The sequence below is a fragment of the Ambystoma mexicanum genome, chromosome 7q, assembly GCF_040938575.1.
Source record: "Ambystoma mexicanum isolate Mex_15411 chromosome 7q, UKY_AmexF1_1, whole genome shotgun sequence".
Classification (NCBI taxonomy): Eukaryota; Metazoa; Chordata; class Amphibia; order Caudata; family Ambystomatidae; genus Ambystoma; species Ambystoma mexicanum.
Window position 1 is genome coordinate 317,143,274 of NC_090941.1, and position 23,935 is coordinate 317,167,208.

General features: G+C 44.1%; 1 protein-coding gene across 3 annotated transcripts in view; it reads left to right on the forward strand.

Annotated features, from left to right (window-relative positions):
• The window catches only part of TBC1D4 (TBC1 domain family member 4), a 1,514,114-nt gene that overhangs the window by 678,713 nt on the left and 811,466 nt on the right, over window positions 1-23,935 (forward strand). For all 3 annotated transcript variants that reach the window (XM_069639269.1, XM_069639270.1, XM_069639271.1), the window contains one exon: window positions 5,886-5,990. In XM_069639269.1, the coding sequence (XP_069495370.1) occupies window positions 5,886-5,990 (105 nt within the window). The remainder of the gene's footprint in view (window positions 1-5,885; window positions 5,991-23,935) is intronic.

A 23,935-nucleotide genomic window follows, 5' to 3' on the forward strand; every position in this document is an offset into this window, starting at 1 on the left:
AATGGCCGTGTAATTATTAGGCAGATCCACTGATGGGCCTGGCTTCTTTAGAATGGGCATGGCCCATGCTTTCTTAAGATCTTGAGGTACAGAGCCTGATGATAAAGAAGCATTGATGAATTTACAGAGTGCCGTAATGATAGTAGGGGAGCAGGTTTTAATCATCATGGGCATATAAAGATCATCTTTGCATTTTGTGGCTTTAAGTTGTTTAATAATAGTTTCTAGGTCTTCTTCCGTAATGGGTAAGAAATCAAAGACTGGAATAACAGGAGATCATTTATAAGTCCACTCAGCTGACTTATGTTCATTGCCTTCCAGTTTGTTGCTTTTTCCCATAATGTTTTCTTTAATGGTGTATAATTTGTCGTGCATGGCTTGTTGCGTTACATTACACCAGGTGGTATTGTCTTTGATGGTTCTCTCTGAGATACTATGGTTGGTACTTTCTTGCTCTTTCAAAATACAAAAGAGTTCTTTAGTGTTATGTTGAGCGCTTTCAATTCTTTGATTAAAGACATTTCGTTTGGCTTCTATAATAGCCCTTTTGTAGGAGGTGGCTGCTGATTTATAATGGCTAAGAAGCATGGGTGTGCCCTTGGCCCTCCATGCATGGTAGGATTTTAATGGTAATGATTTCAAAGACTGTAATACCGGTGTAAACCAGGCATTACGTTTGGTTTCAGGCTTTACAGTTTTGTTTTTAATAGGAGCTAAGATGTTAGCAACTCTTACATCTGACTATTTTAATTGCTGAATTTGATATAACCACCTCATAAGCAGAAGCTCTTTGAGATGTTAGTATGCCTTTAGATTTCTCCAAAACAGCAAACAAAGCATATTCAACAAATACCGTCATGGAACACCCCATTAATATGCTGCCAGACTTCTCAATAGCGAACGCAGCGGCTGCCAATGAATATTCGCAAGGGAAGTGGCCCCCATTACTGGGTCCAAATTCCCACTGTAATATGCTAGAGGCTTATACCCCAAAATAGTTCTCTGCGTGGGCACTGCTGTCATGACTGTTCCATTCGTGTGCAAAAATAAAAAGTATTCCTCAGAATAAGGGGGAATCCCTAAAACTGGAGCTGTGCAAATTGCCTTTTTTAACTCACCCAAACCCTTCCTCCATTTCCTCAGTCCATTCAATCTTTTCCTGATTAACCAGTGCCTTGTTCAGGGCCTGCATCAAGGGTGGTGTGTATGAACCAGAATCATATACCCATGCTCTGACATGATTGCACAATCCCAAAAACTGTTGCATTTGCTTTATCTTGTGCGGTTTTGAGGTTTTCAAAATCACCTCAGCTCTTTCATGTGTAACTTTCTTTCCTTCATGCGAGATTAACTAACCTATGTACAACACTTCTTATTGACAATGATGCAATTTCTCTTCGTCCAATTTATATCCCTTCTCTGCTACTATGCTCATTAGCTGAACTGAGTCACGTTTTCACTCTTAGTCTCATGTGCTGCAGACCAAAATATCATCTACATATTGCAGCACAACACTTGGCAAATCAACATTGCTTAAGTCCATCTGCAGGACTCTATTGAAACTCGATGGAGACTCGCAATAACCTTGGGGCAATCTGTGCTTTTCAGCTTAGCCTGACGGAACGTAAATGACGTCAGATCCTGAGAATCTTTATGCAACAGGATTGAGAAAAATGCATGTTTCAAATCAATCACAGTTAAATATTGCACCTCAACAGGAATACTAGATAAGATCGTCGCCGGGTTAGGAACTAGAGGAAATTCAGCCTCTACAATCTGGTTAATTGACCTCATATCTTGAATTAAACGCCATGACCCCCCCCCCATTAGATTTTTTGATGGGGTACACTGCAGTATTGAATGGTGAGTCTGACATCACTAAAATGCCCTGATCAATCATGGCGGATATTGTCTTAATAATACCCTTGTCTGCCTCTCGAGGCATGATACTGCCTTGCTCGAGGTAAAATTGCTCCTGGCTTCAGTTTAATCTTAACTTCTCCAACCCCTTTTACAGGCATACGTCATAGGGGCCCGTAGTCCTTTAAGAAACAGGCACTTTCCCCATATCTTCATAAAAAGATGCAGGACATTGTCGTACTATCATCACTTTTTGTGGAACCTCAAGTCTTTCTGCTCTAACCCAATATGTAATGCTCATCTCAAATACTACTTCGTCATCAGATGGGTCATCTCTAAATATGTCCTCATCACTAACGTCAATCTGTAACCCTCTCCAGTAGCAATCAGTGTGCTCCATGATCTGCCATCATCATCAAATCCTAGGAGCATAGCCAATTCCCCTCACACCACAGCTGCTTGTAACTCTAAGGGAAACGCCCGTCCCCCCTATTCGTCCATGGGAATCTCTGGCCTAAGAGAAATTCATCAGGTATTCTCATAGTCTTATCCATTATACCAGGCAGCCATGTCAACAAAATGTGTACCCCATAGTGAAACACTTCTGGTTCAAATGGTGCTCCTCGTATGGCTATTTTCCCTATAAATGCCATGATAAATTTGCGCACGTTTAAATAATGTATTCCTGGCGTTGAACACACTATGCCTTCATCAGTGAAAGAAATCGTCATGTTTAGTTTCGTCATTAAACCTTGGCACAGTATATTAACTGGTGTCTGCCTTGAATACAACAATGGGACAGACTAATCACATACGCCTATAGAGACTGGCAATTTCTCAGTAGAATAAACTCTACTTGTAGCTCCCGAGAACCCTTGAGCAGTCATGGCCAGAGGCGTTGCTAGGTGGGCATGAGGGGGCTATAGCCCCGGGTCTTTTGGTTGTAGCCCTCGGATAGAAGCTCAGGGACTACAACCAAAAGGCTATAGCTAGCCCCGAATCCTGCCAGTCACGACATGAGCTTAGCCCCTGACCTTTTCCAGACCTAGCAACAATCCTATACAGAGGCCGTTGCTTGGGGTGGGGGCTAAGGGGTCTATAGCCCGGGTCTTTTGGTTGTAGCCCCGGATGGAATAATTCCTGATGTTTTCCAGTTTCAGGAATGTCACTGGCGATGTTCTATTTGTTTTGTTAGTGTCAAGTATTCACTTATGCGTTTGATATCCCTGTTTTGATATTGTTCTGTCCTTATTGTTTTCCTTTTTCGTCTTCAATAAAATTTTAATGATAAATAAAAGAAATACTCCTGAACCATCTATCAGGTTGTGAGTTTAAAGGCATCTTTGACATTACACACAGAGCTTTCAACAGAAGGGGAACCATGGGTATATAGTTTACTAACTGACACTTTTCGCTGCACAGTCCATTACAAATCTCCTTGGAGCATACAATAAGGGGCAGCGTAGATTATCCAAGATGGATCGCCTGAATACTAAAGCTCTTTGTAGTCGGTAGGTGTGTACAATAGATGAGGGGGCTTAAGGCGTACTGCCAACAGTGGGGATGGGTGTGAACTGAGAAGAACAGTATCCAAAGTAGGGGGTTGGTTACCATCACCCCTGTGTTTTTGGGAGCTGTGCTCAAAATTCAGTTTTTGCAGTGACACTGGGAGTAGAGTATGCAGCTTCACAGTGCATCTCTTAGTGCAGTACTTCGAACAGGGTCTGCAATCACATATGCTATACCTCTTAGCACACTATTCAGAACAGGTACCACAGCATCATTTCTATAGGCTAGTTCAGCTTGACTACTTACGTATTCCCAAATTCAGCTGTCCCATTTTCTTTCTATATAGACATTCACAGGAATGGTGCCCAGTGTTTATTTCTGTCTGAAAAAAAGTAAAAAAATGCTTTTGCCATAACTTTATCTGCAACCCAAAAGAAGAAAAAATGATAATACTGTAAATGCTTGTAGGTGACTCGACCTGCGATTGCCTCGCATCCAGTTGATTGAGGGCCTCGCCCATATGCATCATATTCAGAAGCCTACAAGCGTGATGGCAATCGGAGATTCCTGTGCCCATGTGCTTGATAATAATTCTGTATCGCTCCAGCAGCTCAAGTGGTAAAAGTATGCCTGAGCGTATTTACTGGATCTCGTACTTACTCTGTATTTTATAAGGTTGTAAGCCTCTTTAACATGACTGCATACGTAGGACTGTACATTGACTTTGAAAAGTGCAGGGAATAAAGAAAATACAAATAAACAGCAGTACATACTGAATGCTTTCACTGGAGTGTTGGGCTTATAGCCCCTTAGCCCATGGGAGTTGACGCACCAGAAGTATTGGATGTACATGAAAACACATACAGTGAAAAACTCCCTGATATGATTGTGTGTAGGACTGGCACATCCCAAAAAGAATGGAGTAAACAAAAATAAATAGCAACATGAAGTACGCTTAGGAGTAGCCACTGTATATGACGAAATAACATTGGTGGAGCAGATCCAAACCCGGTGCCCAAATGATTGCAGGTTTTATCCATTCGATTGAGGTATTCACAAGGATCAAACCCGACTCATTATTTTTCGGCTACACCAAACAGATGCCCAAACTCACTTCCATCAATGTTTTAGAGAATGCCTAGTGCATGAAGGTCTATGTGCTTGAAAGGATGTCTACGTCACACTCATCTACTTCTCATAGTGTCTCGGCAGCGCTCCAGATAAGATTTTGAAGTGGGAGTATTTTAATCCCTATTTTTTAAGGTTGGGAGTAAAATGATTTTTTAAGGAGTAAAAATGTAAGTCCAGTTCCCAATGGAAGTATTTTATAAGCGGGTACAAATGTTTTAACTGGAAAACGGAAATGTTTTTGTAATCATTATTCCTTTGCATCTAGTTATTCATACACAATAAAAGATACATGTTTACTTCTTCCAATCGGGCAGTAATTATAGTAGATTCTTCCTGTGGTACTAATGTGCACTACTGGTCCAAACATATCCTTGCAGCTGTTTGGGTGAAAATAGGAGCACAACGTCCTACATTTCTGTTTCCTGTTTTTTGGTGGGAATATGTCTACCCCCATATATTATTTTTTGGGAGTGTTTGCCTATTTTTAGTGAGTAGAAGTGGCTGATACACCTCTTATCTGTAGTGCTGTGTCTCGGTGTATGTGTTGTGGCCAGGGAGTGCAGGAGCTACCGTGGAGTTACAAGTAACCACGTACCAGACATAAACTGTGGCCAAGTAGGGGTGAACTGTGTTAGTCAGATAGCTCATTCAGCAGATAAAAAGTCATATGTACAAATGTCGCTCTAAAGGAAAGAATATAATAGTTCTTATCACATGTTTTTAACTGGAAATAGTTTCCATTTGCTTTTTTAATTAACATATATGAAAGGCATGTCAATGAGGTCATTGTTGTAACAGTTAGCAACATTGGTTCCAAATGTCGCTGTCAAGCATCTGTTCCATTTGTGCAGTTTTATAGACGTGTTCCTTGAATTCACTTATATCATTTGTCAATCTTATATCCCAGAATGTTTTTAAAAATCAATGCACTTTCTTTCATTCAAAATGACTATATTAAATTTGATGGGGAACCTAATGATCTCATTTGTCAGACAGTAAACATTTGGTTGCAAATCATTTGGGGATAAGGAGAGCTTTGGTGCCTTCTTCACACTACAGAGATTGTGAGTTTTTTGGAAGACCAAGCACAATTTGATGTGAGCCAGTTAGTGAGTCCCACTGCACTTATCAGACTGGTACTTTTCTTGTAACCCTTTTGCATTATTGCAAAACATCCATGCATGCCATAAATAGTGTTGCACTGAGATATCTGCATATTTAAAATATCTGCACCTTGTAAATACCCATAACCATGTATTCATTATTTAATGTATTCCTATCTGCACATTCTATGTACAATACCGAAATATGAGAGCATATGTTGGATGGAGTACATCAATTGCATCATTATGTGACTTAGAGCAAATTGAACATTTTTCTTCCAGGGTATTGCACACATTGATCATTTTGGTCTCATCTGTCGTGAATGCATTGAGCCTGGGATAAATCAGTATGTTTGCTACGTATTCCAATGTGCAAGTGAAGCTCTGGTGAGTAACGTGCATAATTCATGTGACAAGTCACCCTGTTTGAGTTTTAAGATTAAATATAGAATGTCTTTCAAATGTCATATACAGTTGAAGCCACTTAATTGTCTAACCATTGTAATGCCTATATTTACATGTGCAGCATATAGACATTTGTGAAGGCTATCTAAATTTGTTTCGTACCTCAGAAAGCATGTTATTGTGAGAACAGTAGTGCATTCCAAAGCACTCTCTTTGTGCTGCATGTATTTAGCAGAAATTGATTGTTTGCTTAAATAGTCCACGAAGTGTAAAGGCAGAGAGTACCAGTTTTCCGTCCCGAAAACATGAAAACGTTCTGCCTACAAAGCATTTCTGCTTGTAATGCAGAGACACCAACACATTTGTAGTTGTAGACTGAAGGTTTCTCCTTGAAACATGTTTGACAGTGTAAGGGTGTGGAAGGAGGAGACTGACACAGGTGGCATTGTTGTGGTTAGACACTTTTAGTTTGTGAAAATAAAGGAGGAAAAACTCTAACTTTCCCTAATCCTAAGAGGGGTTTCCCTGCCTCAACTAAACACTAAGGATTCATTCAGGAAGTCAGTTGAAATTATATAGTCCACTGTCCCGTATCAAAAACCTATTTCCATGCCTTACACTTTTAACTCAACTAAAAAGGTTGCGAGTTTTCTTAATACAGAAGAATGGCTTCTTTATTCTGTAGAGTGGACCACCTCCCAGTAGCCTGAAGGGACCATTTTCTGATGAGGGACTCTCTTCCCCAGGTTGCAGTTCTTCTCAAAGGCAAAACAACAAGTTACAGGTTAAAAAGTCTCAGTTCCAAATTAAAGCAAAGTTTCAACTCAAAATCTTGGTACCAAGAGAATGACTTCCTTCCCTTGAATTTTCCCAGGCTTTTCACAATATTCACAAATACCAGGGGGAATGACTCCCTTCCTATGGCCTAACGCCTATGTTCTGTCCTCTTTGCCCCATCCTTGTGGGATATTCTGTCCCTCGGGAAAGGAACCAGAGCACTTTTTGATAGCTTCAAAAGAAAAAAGCGTGTCCTTTTTTTTATTGCTACATGTGGCAATCTCACGTGGCTTTAGGCCCGACCTTCCAAGAGCCTCACAGTTCTTTGGGTGTCCAAAACCTATACTTGCCCTCATGTGTAACTGTATATAATGTGTAGGGTTGTCGGCATCAAAATAACTAGTGTTCAATTAAAGTTCAGAGTTTCTTGGCTTGTAATCATCTTTCCCTTCCCCAAGTTCAAAATAGTTCACAAGGCATAGGGGTCCCTTTCCCCAAGAGTTCAAATCTTCTAGCTTTTCAAAACAACACAGTTCTTTGGGACACTTCCCAGCTATTCTGGTATTGTTACTTTCCACTAGTTCACATAAATAGTTCAGTTTCTCTTGTGGGTGCTTTCAATGGCTTTTCCATACAGGGCTGCCCTCGGTCGAGGCGCAGTTGTCAGACCACACGGTCCATCCATTACAGGTCACGCAACAGATACCCCTTCCTTGCTGCTTCTCCATCACTACTAGGCCACTGCTTCAACTTGACAGTGTTGCTTGGTTTATTCACCTCTGTCACGCTCCCCTGAAACTGTGCCATGGCTTGGTTGGCCACCATGCACTTGTTACACTTCCTTGTATTCTCTTGGTTCTTGCCAATGCAGGTTTTCTCATATAATACAGTTCCTTAAACGCTCCCTGCTTTTGCCAGTGCTTGGTTTCTCTTATAATACAGCTCTTTGTATTTGGCAGATTCGTAAACTTTCTCTCACTCCGATCAATATTGAAAAAGTGCTTAAACTTTCTTTCATTTCGATCGGTATTCAGAAGTGCTTATATATGCTTTCACTCAATTTGGTATTTCATAGAAATGCTTGCTTCAGTTCAAGTCAGTGTTCATTGCGTTCAAATCAATGTTCATTACTTGCTTTGCATAATTGCCTGACAGCCCGGTGTTCCCCCTTCTTGGTACACCCACCGGTCGGAGTTTACAGCCTTCCTGCTAGGTACTCTGCCTCCACCAGTTCTCTTATTCCTGTGCAGTACCTCGCTTGTTCTCCCAGCAGCCCTCTGTGGTGTCATTCACCCAGCGATGCTCCTCCTGCAGCTCGGGACTCACACCACTGCTGCGCTCAGTCACACCGGTCTCCCTCTCGCGGTCTGCCACCAGCCTCCAGCATCCTTCAGCTTCACTTCCCACTACATAAACTCTGCATCTTCCAAAGGGTCCCGAGTGCTGTGCTTGCCACACCGCTGTTCCGGAGAGGTCTGCTTGCACCCAGCAGCCTGTAGCCCTGCTTCCAATGCTGCCTCCATTTCCACAGTGATTCTGGCTTTTAAAGTTCCTGCCACCATGATTGATCCATAATGGAGTAGACCGCTCACTGTTGAAACGGTAGTCCTTCTTTACTCTTGTTGTCCTCCTCCTCGTCTCAGTACACAACAGAGGTCTGTATGTGTATGCTTTTGAAAAATTAGGATGTGTTTCTCAAGTTGGTCTCTTCCTTGTCCTACTGCCGAACAGGTGTTTCTTGGGGAATGTCTTAAGGGAAGAATAGGGAAAGTGCTTACAATAGCCTATAACAGCTTGGGGGATAGAGGGTTCATTATGGAAAAGAAATGGGGGATACCATGTCTCACCTAAGGACGTCCTCTCCCCACCCCGCAAGTCTCCTCCACCCTGGTGATCCTCACTTGTATATCCACCCCCAGTGCCAGGATCCAAGAGCGATGGCCTTTCCCTGTCCACCAGAGAGGAGGATACAGGGGGAAAAGAAGTGAGGACACCCTCAGGTTCCTCACACTCGGTACCGCAGTTGGTTCTTTCCTCCACCTATGCCGGACAATAAGGGTTTCACCTCGTGTTCTTCCTATGGACGTCACTACACGGCTGCAGACCCTCACAACTTTTGCCTGGAGTGCCTCAGCCCAGACCATCGGTGCGACTCGTGTTTCTACTCGACTCACTCTCGCTGTGCGCACTCGAACAAAGTCAGGTGGTAGGAAGTCTTGCACGGCATTCCTCCACCTCATCTTCAGAATTTCGTCGACGAAAAAAGAAAAATCTGGTAAGTACCTTACTTTTTATGCCGCCCCGTCTTGGTGACTCCTTCCCGGGTTCATCCAGTTCAGGGAGGGGTTGGACCGACTCTAGGGTTACCATGGCTCGCCCGAGGTACCTCATTCGAGACCTAAACTGGATACTGGAGCAAGCTCTGAGGATCCCTACAGGGGACAAAACGTACCGGGGTCACTCCTGAGGTTCTTTGCAAAGAGGCTAAAACGTCCTGCAAGGCAGAGGGTCCCCGTCCTGGGTCTAATACGACCAGATTAACCACAGATGTTCCCTCAAATGACTCTGCCGACGATCCCTCAAAGAGGGCCAAACCATTGCTTGAAGCACCCAGCAGTCAACGTCAAAGCGGCCAAAACAACCACGGCCTCTGACAAACCTATGATGCAGGTCACCTCAGAAGGACTTGGCGCCTCAGCCAGCACCACATGTGTCCACCATTTTGTCAGGCCCTTCGGGGTCGGCCATATTGTCTGCATCCCTAATGGCGACTGATAACAGATGCCACGCCCAATTTATTGCTGGGGGCTCAAATCCTTTTCATACAAATTTGCTGTATACTCCGATGATGCCCCTTCCACCAACTATATTGCAGCCTCCTACATCAGCCTCACTACACTACGTGGATCAATACTTGGGAGGTCCTTCTTGGCATCCAGTCTCAACAGAGACGTGGCATCATAGCCCATTTGATAGACCGGGTCCATCACCACGGCCAAGACGATCTTCAGAGGAAGCATTATTTTGCCGTTTACCAAACCTAATGCACTCTGATCCAATGACTACCTACTTCAAGGACCTGTTCAGGGAAATTGTTTCCAAGTCTCAGGAGTCTCCACGTCCTCCAACGGAAGCTCTGCCTTTACCACCTCTTCCTCCACTGGAGCAGGCTCTGTAGCCTAAAGAGCCTGAGCCTGCGCCTCCTGCTCCATGCTCTTCGCCACCTAAGGACGATGTCGCCAAAATGGTGACGCCAGATGGCTTGATGAGGACAACAATCCTCTGACTTCAGTCAAAGCCTATCATGATAGGGTGTTGGATCTTATGGCATTCTTTGACATTCCAACTCCTGGACCTCCTGCACAGCAAACCAACCAGAGCGTTGTCGGGGGTTCTTACGTCTCAAGAGCGTTAGTCTTTTTCTTCAAAAACACATTTTGACAGAAGCCTGTAATGTGTGAGAGAAGCCACACACAGGCCAACACGTAAATAAAAAAAATAGACGCCAGGTAAATATTAAAAGCCTCTGAAGATATTCCCCTATCCACGTGTCCTCTTCCTTTGTCAACTGTTGTGGCAGTGGGTACCCTACACTCCAAATCCTCTGTAAACTCTTCCTCTGCGGCACAGGTGCTCTCGAAGGAAGATAAGTCCTAAAACTCTGCCCTCCAGCTTCGATGGGCAAATACTGAGGCAGTGTTAGCGGCAGCTAATCTAAAGCTATGGAGGAAACTGTCGAGTTCGAACAGTTCATCCCTCAGAACAGACTTGATTTCAAGACAGACTTGATAGATGCCAGAGTCTGGCCCGGACTTATTAGAATCTGCAGCATATCAAGCGGATACTTCTGGCCCGAGGGCTTATGCTGGCATGGATTTGAATTGGCAGGCGTGGTTGCACGTGACCACATTTACAAAAGAGGTGCAGGAGAAGGTTCTAGACCTTCCTTGTGAAGGTAAGGACCTTTTCCTCAGTTCTACCGATTAGTCAGTGTAGACCAAGGCAAGCACTTTGCAAAGTCTTTGGGCCTCATTACGACCATGGAGGTAACCATGCCGCAATTTGCGGCATGGCTACCCCCATACCGGGTCCGGGTTCCCTGAATGGGGAAATACCGGGCCATTCCGACGTTGGAGGGCGTGGTATTTCCCCATTCAGGGAACCCGGACCCGGTACATCCCCATTCCCATTTGAGCCCCCATAGGGCTCAATGGGAATTGGGAGGATGCAAACAACGGGCCTGTTAATGACATGCCCCTTGTTTGCATCCTGGTCTGCTCACAGGACCGGCTAAGGACGCCTGGTTTTACCAGGTGTCTTTAGCGGGTCTTGCGAGGAGACCTCGTAATGAGGCGGTAGGGGGCTAAAGGGGCCGGCAGCTCTACCAGCCCCGTTAACCCCCTACCGCCTAACATGTAATGAGGCCCTTTATCTGTCCTAGCAAAGCAGCCTGCTTCAAAGTCCTTTTAGCCTCAAAAGTCTGATTAACGAGCTAGATCTTTTTCTGGGTTTCGAGGTTTCCATGGTCGCAAAATGTGTCTGCCAGACCTTTCCCCAAGCGTCTCTAGGCGAAAGCTCCAAAAACCAGGAGGCGTTATTTTCTCTCCCGAACCAGTGCTCCCACATCTGACAAAAACAACCACACAAAAAACTGAAAAATATCAGCAAACACAATGTTGAATCGGCACATCCACCCCCTCCCTCTATACTACTCCCCTACCCCTGCCTAGCCTATGCGACTTATCCCCCTATACATTCACAATCACAGTGCACCTTCCTCTCTGTGTGTCCTTTGCAGCCTCCTCCACATTTCTATCAGTAAACAACGTCACAGTTAGTGCTGTTCAATGTTGAATATCTATCCCCACTTCAGCCTTTTGTTCCCTTAGTGCTCTCTCCCATGCTCCCGTCTGAGCCATGACCCATTTTTCCAACTCCCTCTACCATCTGACCATGCACAGCTCCCTAGCGTCTTTCCATCTCATGGCTATGCTATGTTTTGCCAGTATGAACATTAAATCCTTGATTCTAGTAAGCGGTCTGTCTCTCACATTCCTCTTGTATTGGCCTAGCATGCAAGCCTCCGGTGTCTGGATGTCTAAATCTATCCCACCCCGGATAGCCTTGCATGCCACTTCCCTCCAAAACCCCTGTACCATCTGGCATCCCCAAAACATATGCATCAGGCCAGCGTCTGCTTCGCTGCATTTGGGACATTCCTGTCTGTTTGCACCTTTAAATGTAGCAATGACTGCAAGTGTGAGGTATGCTCTCTGTGTAATGTACAATTGTATGAGTTGTAGTCTGGCATTCCTAGAAACCTTCTTATGGTACCTCGCTATTCTCCCCCATTCTCCGTCTTCGAATATGTTCCCCAATTCCACCTCCCATTTCTCCCTACATTTCAGCGATGTTTGTGATGTTTGACCTATCAATATTTCGTAAATCCTGGAGATGGCATACCCTCCTTCCGCTACACTGAGCAACGCTTCCATTTCGTCACTGCGTATAATCTCCCCACTGTTCGGCCATCTATTCCGCAACACTTTAACCACCTTATTGTGCAACAGGAACTGCCCCTTATGTATGCCAGTGGCTTCTTGCAATTCAGCAAACAACATCAGCCCCTTTTTGTTCCGCAGATCCCCCACCGTGGCCACGCCTCACTCTTTCCATATTGCTCTCACTGCTGCCCTGCCATCAGATGTTCCATCTAATATTGCCGCTAACGGGATTTGGGGTGACAGTGGGTCTCCCTGCCCCATCACTCTACAGGCCCTCCTCCATATCCGCATACCCAGATCCGCCAGAAATGGATGCCTCGTTTGTACCTTGGCCGGGGTCCAGAGGAGGTCCCTCGGGTATCTGTTCTTTATAACCGGCTTCAGTAGTGTAGTTTCTGCTGTGGGGTCATCTGCCATCCATTGTACTACATATTGAAGCTGGCACGCAGGAAATACAACCTGAAATTTGGTACCTTTTAGGCCCCCTAGTTCGTATGGTCTTAGCAGAGTTCCCACGGCCACCCTGTTCCTCTCGCCTGACAATAAAAACCCCCTGCACATCCCTTCCAATTCCCAGAAGAACTTCCCCGGTATGTTATACGGGATGTGCCCGAAGCAGTGCATAAGTCTTGTTAGCGCCACCATCTTTAGTAGTGTTGCTCTACCCATCACTGACAGGGGCAACTTGCTCCAAAATTCCATTGACTTTACCAACTACTGCCTAGCTCGTAACGTGTTATCTTCATATTCCTCTTTAGGGTCATGGTAAATGTTATCTCCCGAATATCTAAAGGAGTGCTTACTCCAAGGTAATGGTAGGACTGGCAAGTCCTCCTCTGACACCTTAGCCAATGCAGCGAGTGGGAACAGACACGACTTTCTCTTGTTTATTTTGATTCCCGTCAGTCTACTTGAGTTATCTAGTACCTCCAGTATGTACGGCAGAACCGTTGCTGGATCGCTCAGGTATAACAGCACGTCATCTGCACACATGGACACCACATGCCTCACTCCGCCTATGTTTATACCCATATCGCCATACTCCTGCCGCAAGTACGCGGCCATGGGTTTGGCCGCTATGATATATAGCATCAGGGACATCAGGCATCCCTGTCTCTTACCTCTGTACAGTTGCCAAGCCTCCGATTATGTGTTCCCCGTTCGAACTCTGGCCATTGGCTCAGTACATATCAGCCAATCCCATCTCATGTATTGTGGTCCAATCCCCATCTTTGTCATTGTGGCATATAACCAATCCCAGCGTACTGAATCAAATGCCTTTGTCGCATCTAGGGAGGCTACTGCGCTCTATGTGTCTTGGTCCTCTGTACTATTTTTCTTGTTTTTTTATGACGAATGAAAACCATATCCTCCTAAACCTCTGAGGTACAAAATATCAAGCAACCATCAAGCAAAAGGCATATCAAATCAAGCATCAATAGATGTAATTCTCGTAATAAAATTCTCCCTCAGTGTGTTGTTGTCATCACCAATCTCTGGTGGATCTTCTTGAATCAGTTTCTTTAACAATTCAGTCTCTATTTATGAAAGTCTATACATTGTAGAAACTGTGACACTGCTATCACATCGCTGGTGCGTTGTCCTTAAATCAAACATCTCCACCAAGTATCCTCTTCAAGTGTTACTGAATATTTAAACAAATGTCCCATATGAACAGTTCTTTCCGTTGTCAGTCCCTTGCATGACAAGAGCAAATGTCTTAGTGTTTTCACTTGGTTTTGATTTGTGCAGAAGCGACATATATTAGAGGATGAAATCCCCCTTATGGCCCTAATCTCATTGGTCGGCAAAATGTTTAGCCGTACCCTCATAAAAATTGTCCTTAATTTTTTGTTGGGGAATTTTCCCCAATATTGTCTAGTGTCATGGAGACTGTTAGATGAGGGAGGGAGTTGTGCCACCAGCTTGTATTACACTGCTTTATTCAATGTTTGTATCCAGTCCAGCTCTTCCATTTTCTTTTTCACCTTTGTTGGGTTGGACATCAGTTCTTCTTCATTGGAATTTATCTCTTCCAACTTTGTTCGATTTTTCTTATCCCATTCTGCAAGTACCTTGTTCTTTCCTCCTTTCATTTCGATGTTTATAATATCAAAAATCTTCGAGCGGTCTAACAGGATTACTTTCCTATAGAGCATCATACTGCTTCTATCTACCGTAGCTTGAAGTGAAAGGATACACAGCTTTAGACTTATCGATGGTAGTGGAGTTGACTTTGGAAAGTTCAAAACCTGATGCCGAATCTGGGCCAAGTTTCTTCCGGAATCATAGGCATTGCATCCGCCCCGTAGGTCAGGGAAGGGACAACCTTTCCTTTATAGAACTGTATTAGTGGAACCATGGTAAATCGGGAAAAATGTGGGCTGCCAAATTCTTTGCTTTCGTGAAGAGTGCTTCTTGCATGTTGATTTCTCTTAGGCTATTGCTCAATATTACCCCGAAGTACTTGAATTCCTTCACGTATTCTATCTCTGTACCATCCAGATACCACTTTGATTTCTCGTTTTTTCTCATTATTTTTGTCTTTTTGTTGTTAATCTGAAGATTGTTGGTTTGGATGTATTTGACCAAGTTGTCGAGCTGATGCTGCAGTCCTATTGCGGTCTGATCTAATAAGATTAGATCATCCGCATATAGTAATCAGGAGATTTTCTCCCCTCCCAATGCTGGCGGAAATGATCTTACGTTGGCCTCTGAAACTCGAAAATCCCACAGATATGAACTGAAGACAGTAGGGGCTAGCGGGCAACCTTGTTTTCCACCTCTCGCTGTCCCAATTGATTTTGATAAAGTTCCTGCTATACATCACCTTCATGGATGTATTTGTGTATAAAGATTGTATTGGGTCGAGAATACCCCGTGGGCAGTTCCTTGCAGTGAGCTTCTCCCAAACGATCTCCCGGTTGACCTGTTCAAACGCCTGGACCAGGTCAACAAAGGCCACATATGCCCTTGGGTTTCCTTCTTCTATTTTCCCTTTTATCGGACTCAGAAGAAGAATGTTCACAGAGGTTCCCGCATTCTTAACAAAATCCGATTGAAATGGGTCGGTCACGTTTTCAGTTTTGGCCCAATTCTGAAAACAGTCCAGGAGCATTGAGTCACAGATCTTTCTAATAATTTCCAGTAGTGCTATTCAATGGTAATTTTCAGCGTTGTCTCTTAGTCAACTTTTAAATATTGGCACCAATGTAGATGTTCTCTGGGACGCTGGAATCCACCTTGTTTAGTTTATTTTTTTTATAACCTCCTAGATGAAACTGCCCCATTCTGAAGGAAACTCTTTTGTGAGCATTAGTTAGCCCATCCGGGCCAGGGGCCCTCGATGTAAGTTTCAGTATTTTGGTCAAGATCGACTCTGTGTCACAAGGGATATTTCATTTTATGTTCTAAGACGTTGGTAGTTTGTTGTTGCACATATCATTTCGTGAAGAAATTCTGGAGTTTTGGAGTCTGTAGAGGAGTGAGAGGGGTTTTTGGAACTACGTGGAAAAGTGTTTTATCCATGTTACTTCACTAACATTGTTGTTCAAGAGGTTGTCTGGTCCCCTCATTTTGGTTTTAATAAGTAACCAAAATTCTCTTTGCTTCCTTCCACAGATCACTCTTAACATGTCTTCCGCATCTAAGTGGTATAGTGTGGCTCGATAGGATGTTAAACAGTTTTTATATGTTTTCAAAACTGCATCAGCTTTTTCTCTGTCTTCCGCCTTACCAGATTTCAATGCACAGCGTTTGTCTGCTCTTACATTTCTTCTTTCTAAAACATGTTTTTTGTTACATTAATGTCTGTTCTGATCTCCCAGTGCATATTTCGATTTCTTTTCTTTGACTTCATAGTCCTGGTACCTTCTCTTGCTTATCTTCCAATGGCTGCATGCTCCTAGCATATACGCACACAGCTTACCACTTGTACCTTCACCTTTCTTCCCAAATCCCTAATCGTACAGTAATTATCTGTGATACAGATTCCACAACTCTTACTCTAACCCGCGGGCCAACAATGTTTGTACTTTTACCGTGTCGATTGATTCATACGGCTGTGACGATCCTAACTGTCTAATGCATATACTTAAGTTCAAAGTTATTGGCCACCATTGACCAGTTTAGTGGGCCTTTATCTAGCCCCTAAACATTTTGCACCCTGATTCACGTGTAATTTCAAACCTGCTTACTCTGCTACTCTGTGCAGACCTCATGGTACTATCTTCCTAACTACATCAATCAATAGCCATTTATGATACATGGCCTTACTTAGGATATAGGCTGCGCATTGTCTGCATTTGCTCATTGTGTTGAATCTTATTTTTTGCTCATGTCATCTCCACCTAGTTGGTCTAACGCACTCAAATTTAGGTGCCTTTGCTGTACGATGTATGCTTTTCAGTCACTAATAGGATTGTCAAATTTAGGTGCCTTTGCTGTAGCATGTATGCTTTTTAGTCACTAATAGGATTGTCAAATTTAGGTGCCTTTGCTGTAGCATTTATGCGCTTTAGTCCCTACTGGGTTTGTCAAATTTAGGTGCCCCTTTGCTATTATCGTCCAACATGCGCACCACCAAGACTTGCCTTATATACACACTCTGTTCCCTTTTCTGGACCATTCTAGCTATCACCACAACAATGGCCCACACTAACTCTACACCCTGCAACTTGCAAGAGAGAAACATGTGACTTAGAGCGAGGCTGCCACGTCTCTACGACCTCAAAAACAAAAGAACTAGACCATCAGGCTTTACATCCATTCCAACTGCCACTAACCCCAACCCTCTTGCCTTAGCGGCTGAAATGCGTCCTAAATCACAAATCGACTCTCTCCACAACCAGAAGAGACCGAACCACCCCAATCCTAGACTCATCCAAGAAACAATCTCAACTCCTACCTTATCAGGAGCCCTTATCAATGCGAGGTCCCTCATAGCACACAATACGGAAATTGCCGACATACTTGCTATTGATACCCTAGATCTTCTCGCTGTCTCTGAGACTTGACTCCACGATGCCGCAGGTCCCGCACTCATGATTGCAATACCAGAGAAATACAATATACTAAGAGTCGATCGGCCCAACTCCAGAGGAGGTGGCCTGGCCATCATTGCCAAAACTAAGCTAGCTGTAAGACTTACCCCACCTCCAGCAATTACATCTTGCGAACTTCTTTCTGCTAAAATACCCATCTCTAATAATAGTACACTAACTGTTCTTCTAGTGTACAGACCACCAGGCCCACTAGGTAACTTTGAGGAAGACCTATCCAGCCTCCTCACCAATAACATCAAAGATTCCACCCAACTCCTATTACTAGGTGACTTCAACTTGGGATTCAATGACGATGAGGATAAACAGGCCTATTCTATCCAATCAATCTTAGTCGATCATGGTCTCACCCAAAAAGTCTTAGCCCCTACACATATAAAAGGACGTACATTAGATTGGCTAGCCAACCGAAACTGTGACACCACCATTTCTAATATTTTACCACAAACCTGGACCAACCACCACCTTATATACTTCTCATCCACCATAGAGCCTCCTAAATTAGATAATACTGAAATAGTACCTCCTATGACAACCAGAAGCAAAAAAGAAATCACTGCTGAAAAACTACTCCCACTCCTCCTACCAGCTCTCACCGCTAGCGCTATTAACTCTGACCCAAATACGCTAGTTGAGACATTCAGCAACACCATGTCCAAAGACTTGGACATGATTGCCCCTATCAAACTACATAAAAGTAAACGAGAATCTCATCTCAACTCATGGTTCACCACTCACCTCAAAGAACTACGTATCTTTTTTTTTTTTTTTTTTTTTTGAACTATTACTCGGTAAAAACTGAGTTTTGTCAAAAATAACTGAGGGTCATGGACGAAGGTGCACGCTTTCATCCTTCACCGTGTAAAATTGGTGTCTCAGGTTTCTATGGGTTTCTACAGAACCTCCCCCAGGTCTCCAGTGGCTAGAAATGGGTTAATTGATTTGCTCCTTATTACTGTCAGATTGTCTGATCTGGTCAAACGCCATTTCAATTAGTTTTGCTAGGGCTTGTGACCACTTGTTGTTTTCCCCGGAGATCAATCTATTCCATAGCTCATTCGTATCGAAGATCCATAGGTTGTCCTCTAACGAGGGGAGGTACTGGTTTCTCTGTGTTTCCATGCTAGTGCATTCCATCACCAGATGTTTCAAGGATTCGGTCGCCTCGTTTTTTTTGCATAATCTGCACTTTTTCTCATTTCCGCCTCCTCTGATGGTTATGATCTCCCTGGTGGGTAGGAGGTTAAGCCTTGCCCTCATGATCGTCGTCCTGAGCCGTTTTTCCGGGAACTTCATGCAGTACTGGAGTGGGACTTTTGCCTTATTGAAGGTCGGGGGGAGGTGGGCTAGTAATTTGTTACCGGTTGCTTTTTCGATAGTTGTTATCCAGTCCAGATCCTCCACCTTCTTTTTAATTCTGTCTGGGTTTTCTTTTAGCTCTATCTCCGAGCATGCGATCTTTGTCAGATCTTCCTTTCTCCTTTTTACCCAGTGATTCAAGGCCATGCACTTCCCCGATTCAATTTCCTCAGCCATCGCTGCCATGATCGGCAAAGCCTCGTCCAGGATGATGTTTCTATATAAGCGCAATGCGCTTTTGTCTACCATTGAGGCGAGGCAGTATAGCCCTAGTTCTCTCCTAATGGCTGGCATGGAGGTAGATTTGGGAAGACCCAAAACTGCCTTCCATATGTGCCCTTCCAGCCTGGTCCAGGTATTGCGAGGGAGGTAGAGGGAGGTCTCGGTTCCATATATTAGTGCCGGCACCACTTTGGCTTTGTAGAATGTAATCGCAGGAAGCAAGGAGAATTTACCGAATTTACGGTCAATGGCTCTGGTTTGGGCTGTAAGACATTTTGCTTTCTCCCATATCTGATTTAAAAGGCTGTTTTCCATTTTGGAATTGTCCAACACTATCCCCAAGTATTTGAAAGAATTGACAATTTCAATTTTTGTGTTGTCCAGGTAAAAGTTTAGGTTAGCAGTTCGTTTACTAGTTGCTTTCTCCATTACCATGATTTTTGTCTTGGTCTTGTTGATCGCCAGGTGGTTTTTCTCGATGTAGGTTTCGAGGTTACGTAGTTTCCTTTGAAGGCCCACTTTGGTCTGGTCGACCAGGATGACGTCGTCTGCATATAATAGATGTGGAATTTCCATTTTCCCGATCTTGGGGGGAAAGGCGCGCGTTTTTGCTTCAGTGTCTTTGTAATCGCCTAGAAAGGCTATAAACAAGGCTGGAGCCAGCGGACATCCTTGTTTAACTCCTCTTTTCACCTGAATTTCTCCTGACAGTGCACCTTGGTGGTTTAATTTTACTCTCATAGTGGTGTCCTTGTTGAGGGCCATTATTGGTTCCAAAATTGATCCCGGACATTGCAACCCTTGTAACTTTGTCCAAAGGATGTTGCGGTCGATCATGTCGAAGGCTTTGGAGAGGTCGACGAAAGCCAAAAAGATCTTCGGTGCTCCTTCTTTGACTCTTGCTTTCAGAATATTCAGCACCATGAGGTTGATTGTTGTCGAACCCTTTTTTTGGAATCCGGTTTGGAGTTGATCTCGTGCCGGACTGATTTTCTCCCAGACTCGAAAATGTTCCAAGAGGCGAGTGGCAAATAATTTGCCCAAGATGTCTAGCAAAGCTATGGGCCTATAGCTTGCTGGTTCTTGTCTGGGGCCCTTCTTATAGATAGGAACTATGACTGCCTTTAACCAGGAGTCTGGTACCATCTTTGTTCTGGCGCATAGTGCGAATATCTTTCTGATCCACTCAGCCCATTCCGCTGGAGCTGATTTTAAGTCTGCATTGGTCAGCCCGTCCGGGCCTGGGGCTCTGGAGGTTTTCAACTTTCGTATTGCGGTTTCAATGTCTTGGATCTCGGATAGATCCACCCACGGGGTTTCCTGGGTGGAAGTCGTTTCTTCCTTATTTCCTGGCACTTCGTCAAATTCAGTCGTGAAGTAATCGACCCATCTTTCTTCGGCTACCGCATTTAGCATAGTGGCTGTGTGCATGCGCTTGTCGTCTTTTATAAGTGCCCAAAATTCGCTTTGTTTTTTCGCGGATAGTTTTGCCAACATCTCCTCTGCATCTCTTTGATATTGGAGCGCTTTATGTTGTCTGAGCCAATTTTTATATTTTTTTTGCTCACTGCTCCAGATCTCCCAGTCTTCCTTCGTACTGGTTTTTTTCGCTAATCTTCGTGCTCGGCGAACCAGTTTTCTTTTGTTCACCAGTTCCTTATCGTATGTGTGAGACGTATAGATTTTTTTCTTTTTGTTGTTCATTCCCTTTACTTGGAAGGCCAGTAGCAGGGGCAAATAGTTGGGGCGTGGGTTTGGGCTCCTCGACGATTCATCCCCGCCTTTCAGTTCCCAGCCTAATTTGATTTTCTCAATGTCTTGGTCCTTCAGGCGGAGTCGGGTCTGTTGGGGGTTGGCTTCCATCTGCCACTCGTACCCGATAGGTGTTACCCTGGACGTCTGCCACTCACATTTCAAGAGATTGTGGTCACTATTGATAGTTTGTAGAACATTGTAGCTTACCAATTCGTCTATAAGCCCGTTTGATAAAAAGATATAATCCAGGGTTGCTTTTGAATTCTTTCGCTCCCCCGTTGGTATGTTAATTTGGTTCGGAAATAGGGCTGCGGCGTTTTGGATGTTTCGTGAGGATAAGATTTTCTTCCATGCCTTCCCTCTTTTGGTTGCGGGGTCCTCAATTCCCTCAAGGACAATAGAATCTTCGGGGTCCTTTTGTGGTTCAGAAACCTTGGCATTGAAATCCCCGCAGATAATAAGTTCGATATTTTCGAATTCTGCATAGAGTTGATCAATTAGCCCACTCATCTTATCGCAGAAGGCTTTGATTGATGACCGCTGGGGGTTCCAGTAGCAATTCAGAATTGCCACCCTCTTTTCAGCGGGTTTACGAGATTTTCCCTTCTTATCGCTTTTAGAGATCAGGATTATCAACGTCTCATAGGATTGTTTCCATAATGTAGGATCTGTTAAGCCGGTGCCAGATTTAATGGCCGTAAGGAGCCCCGATGACGGTCTACCCCACAGGCCTTTTGCAGCTGGAGCAATCATTACTGAGAATCCATCTAAAGATGGTTCTTTCCTCAGCCAGGTTTCCTGGAGGCAGATGATGTCAAATTGGCTTAAGTCGACGTCGCCTTGAATGGTGAGATGCATGTGGCCTCTTGTATTCCAGGATCCGAGGGAGATCGTTTCCTTGCTGGGGTGTTCGCTTTGTCCCTCCATGCCGATGTCGTTGCTGCAAACTACCCCCCCTCGTTGCTATTTCGATTTGTTTTTATTCCACGTTGATGTTATCCATTTCCATGGACCCATTGCTTGTTGTTTGTATTGGTCCGTTTTTTCCCGTGGGGTTGTCGGGTTCTTTCTCCTGTCCTCTCTTTGTTCTCGCTCATGGTTGCCGAATTCTTCTCTTATATTCTTTCTGTCTCAGTGGCGCATGCGCAGTCCTTGGGGTCCATGGTTCGCTGTGCTGAAGCCTCCTCGTCTGCTCTTCGGTTGCTGTGTTGCAGCGACTTCAATAGCCACACCTCCTCGTTTGCTCTTCGGGTCTGTTGCATCCAAAAACGCAAACTCCAAGCTATTTGGAGGCATACACCTTCAGCTGAGAATAAAACCCTACTTGCCAACCTTGCTAAAAAATATAAGGAGGAAATAATCCAAACCAAAAAAGACACATTTAATGAGAGAATTAGTAAAGCTAACTCTAATTCCAAAGAACTCTTCCCCATCCTCCGGGAAATGGAAAACCCAATAGCTCCCACAGACAATGTCCCCAAGGACAAACTATGGTGCACTAGCATCCAAAATGCCTTTGCAAATAAAATCACAACTCTACAATCCAAAATTGCAAAGAAGAAAGCCTCCTTGAGTTCTACTGGAACACATACCACCCTCCTCACAGATACACCAAGTACAGCTACACAAGTAACTGCAAACCATTCAGGTTTACCAACATATCCATACTGGAAACTGAAAAGGTTATATTATCCCTGAAACCATCGCACTGCCAAGGTGACAGCTGTCCAGCACAAGTTATTAAGGACGCAGCTAGGGATTTAGCACCCTTCATCTCTAAATGAATCAACGCCTCCTTTAGTTCTAGTACTTTACCTACTAACCTCAAAGAATCTTGGGTACTGCCTCTCCTCAAAAAACAGACCCTTTACCCAGCTATCCCTACTAATTATAGGCCTATTACCATGGTCCAATTTCTCCTTCAAATTATTGACAGAGTAGCCTACCTCCAGATCCAAAACTATCTGGAGAGAAACCAACTACTAGGATCAAGACAATCTTGATTCAGATCACTACATGGTACTGAAATGGCCTTAATTGACCTCAAGACACAAATCGACGAGTTGAAGGATAAAGGTAAAACAGCTATGCTCCTCCTCCTTGACTTATCGGCGGCTTTTGACCTGGTGGGCCATGCAGTGTTATGCAACCATCTAGCGTCTGCCGCCCATTTCTCAAGTGAAGCTATAGCCTGGGTTCAGTCCTTCCTAGCCAACCGTACGATGAGAGTGTTCTCCCCCTTAGCTTAAGCGGACCCAATACAAATCACCTGTGGTGTCCCACAAGGTTCATGTGTCTCCCCCCCACAATGTACAACATCTTCACTAAGCCACTCTTCGACAAACTTGACAGACTGGGGGTAACTTATACTAATTACGCGGACGACACGCAGATCCTCATACCACTATCTGGCAATTTTGTCGAAGACGCAGCTATAGTAAATAAGATTTACCTCCTCATTCAGGCACGGATGGCCTCCCACGGTCTCTGCCTGAATGACGACAAAACAGAGCTACTGATCCTGGGTTCCGACTCTAACCTCAAAAAACTCGGCCCCAATTATCTCGCCTTCAACATAGATGGCAATATAATTAAGGTGGCAAACAAGGTAAAAACACTAGGTTTCTACCTTGATTCCACATTATCTCTAAAAAACAAGCCAATTCCTTGGCTTCCTCTACAGCTTACACCTGAAAATTAATCAGGGCCTGCAAGACCCTACCTTTCCAAAATTAACTGTATCACACTAGCCAACGTGTTAGTGATGTCTAAGCTGGACTATTGCAACACCCTATATGCGGGCGCCAATAAAACTATCATAAACAAAATGCAAATACTGCAGAATAATGCTCTTAGAGCAGCCTTGGACATACCTCGCAGAGCGCACATATCTAATATCAGGAAAGACCACCATTGGTTAAAAATTAGTGACATAATTCTCCTCAACAAGTTATCTCTCACCTATATAGGACTGAACAATACTGCACCCCCATACATTTCGGCTGCACTGACCAGAAAATCCTCTAGTCACCACACTAGAGCTTCTAACCATTTCCTAGTAGACACTCCTAGATTTAGACTAACAAAAGCGGGTGGAGCAAGCTTCCCAGTTAGAGCTGCCTGTGCCTGGAATGCACTTCCTATTGCATTGAGAGTTAACCTACCCTACTCTAGATTTAGATGTAATGTGAAAAGTTGGCTCTGGACCAATGATAACTGATAAACCGTTCCCTTGCATTAGGCCCTGGAT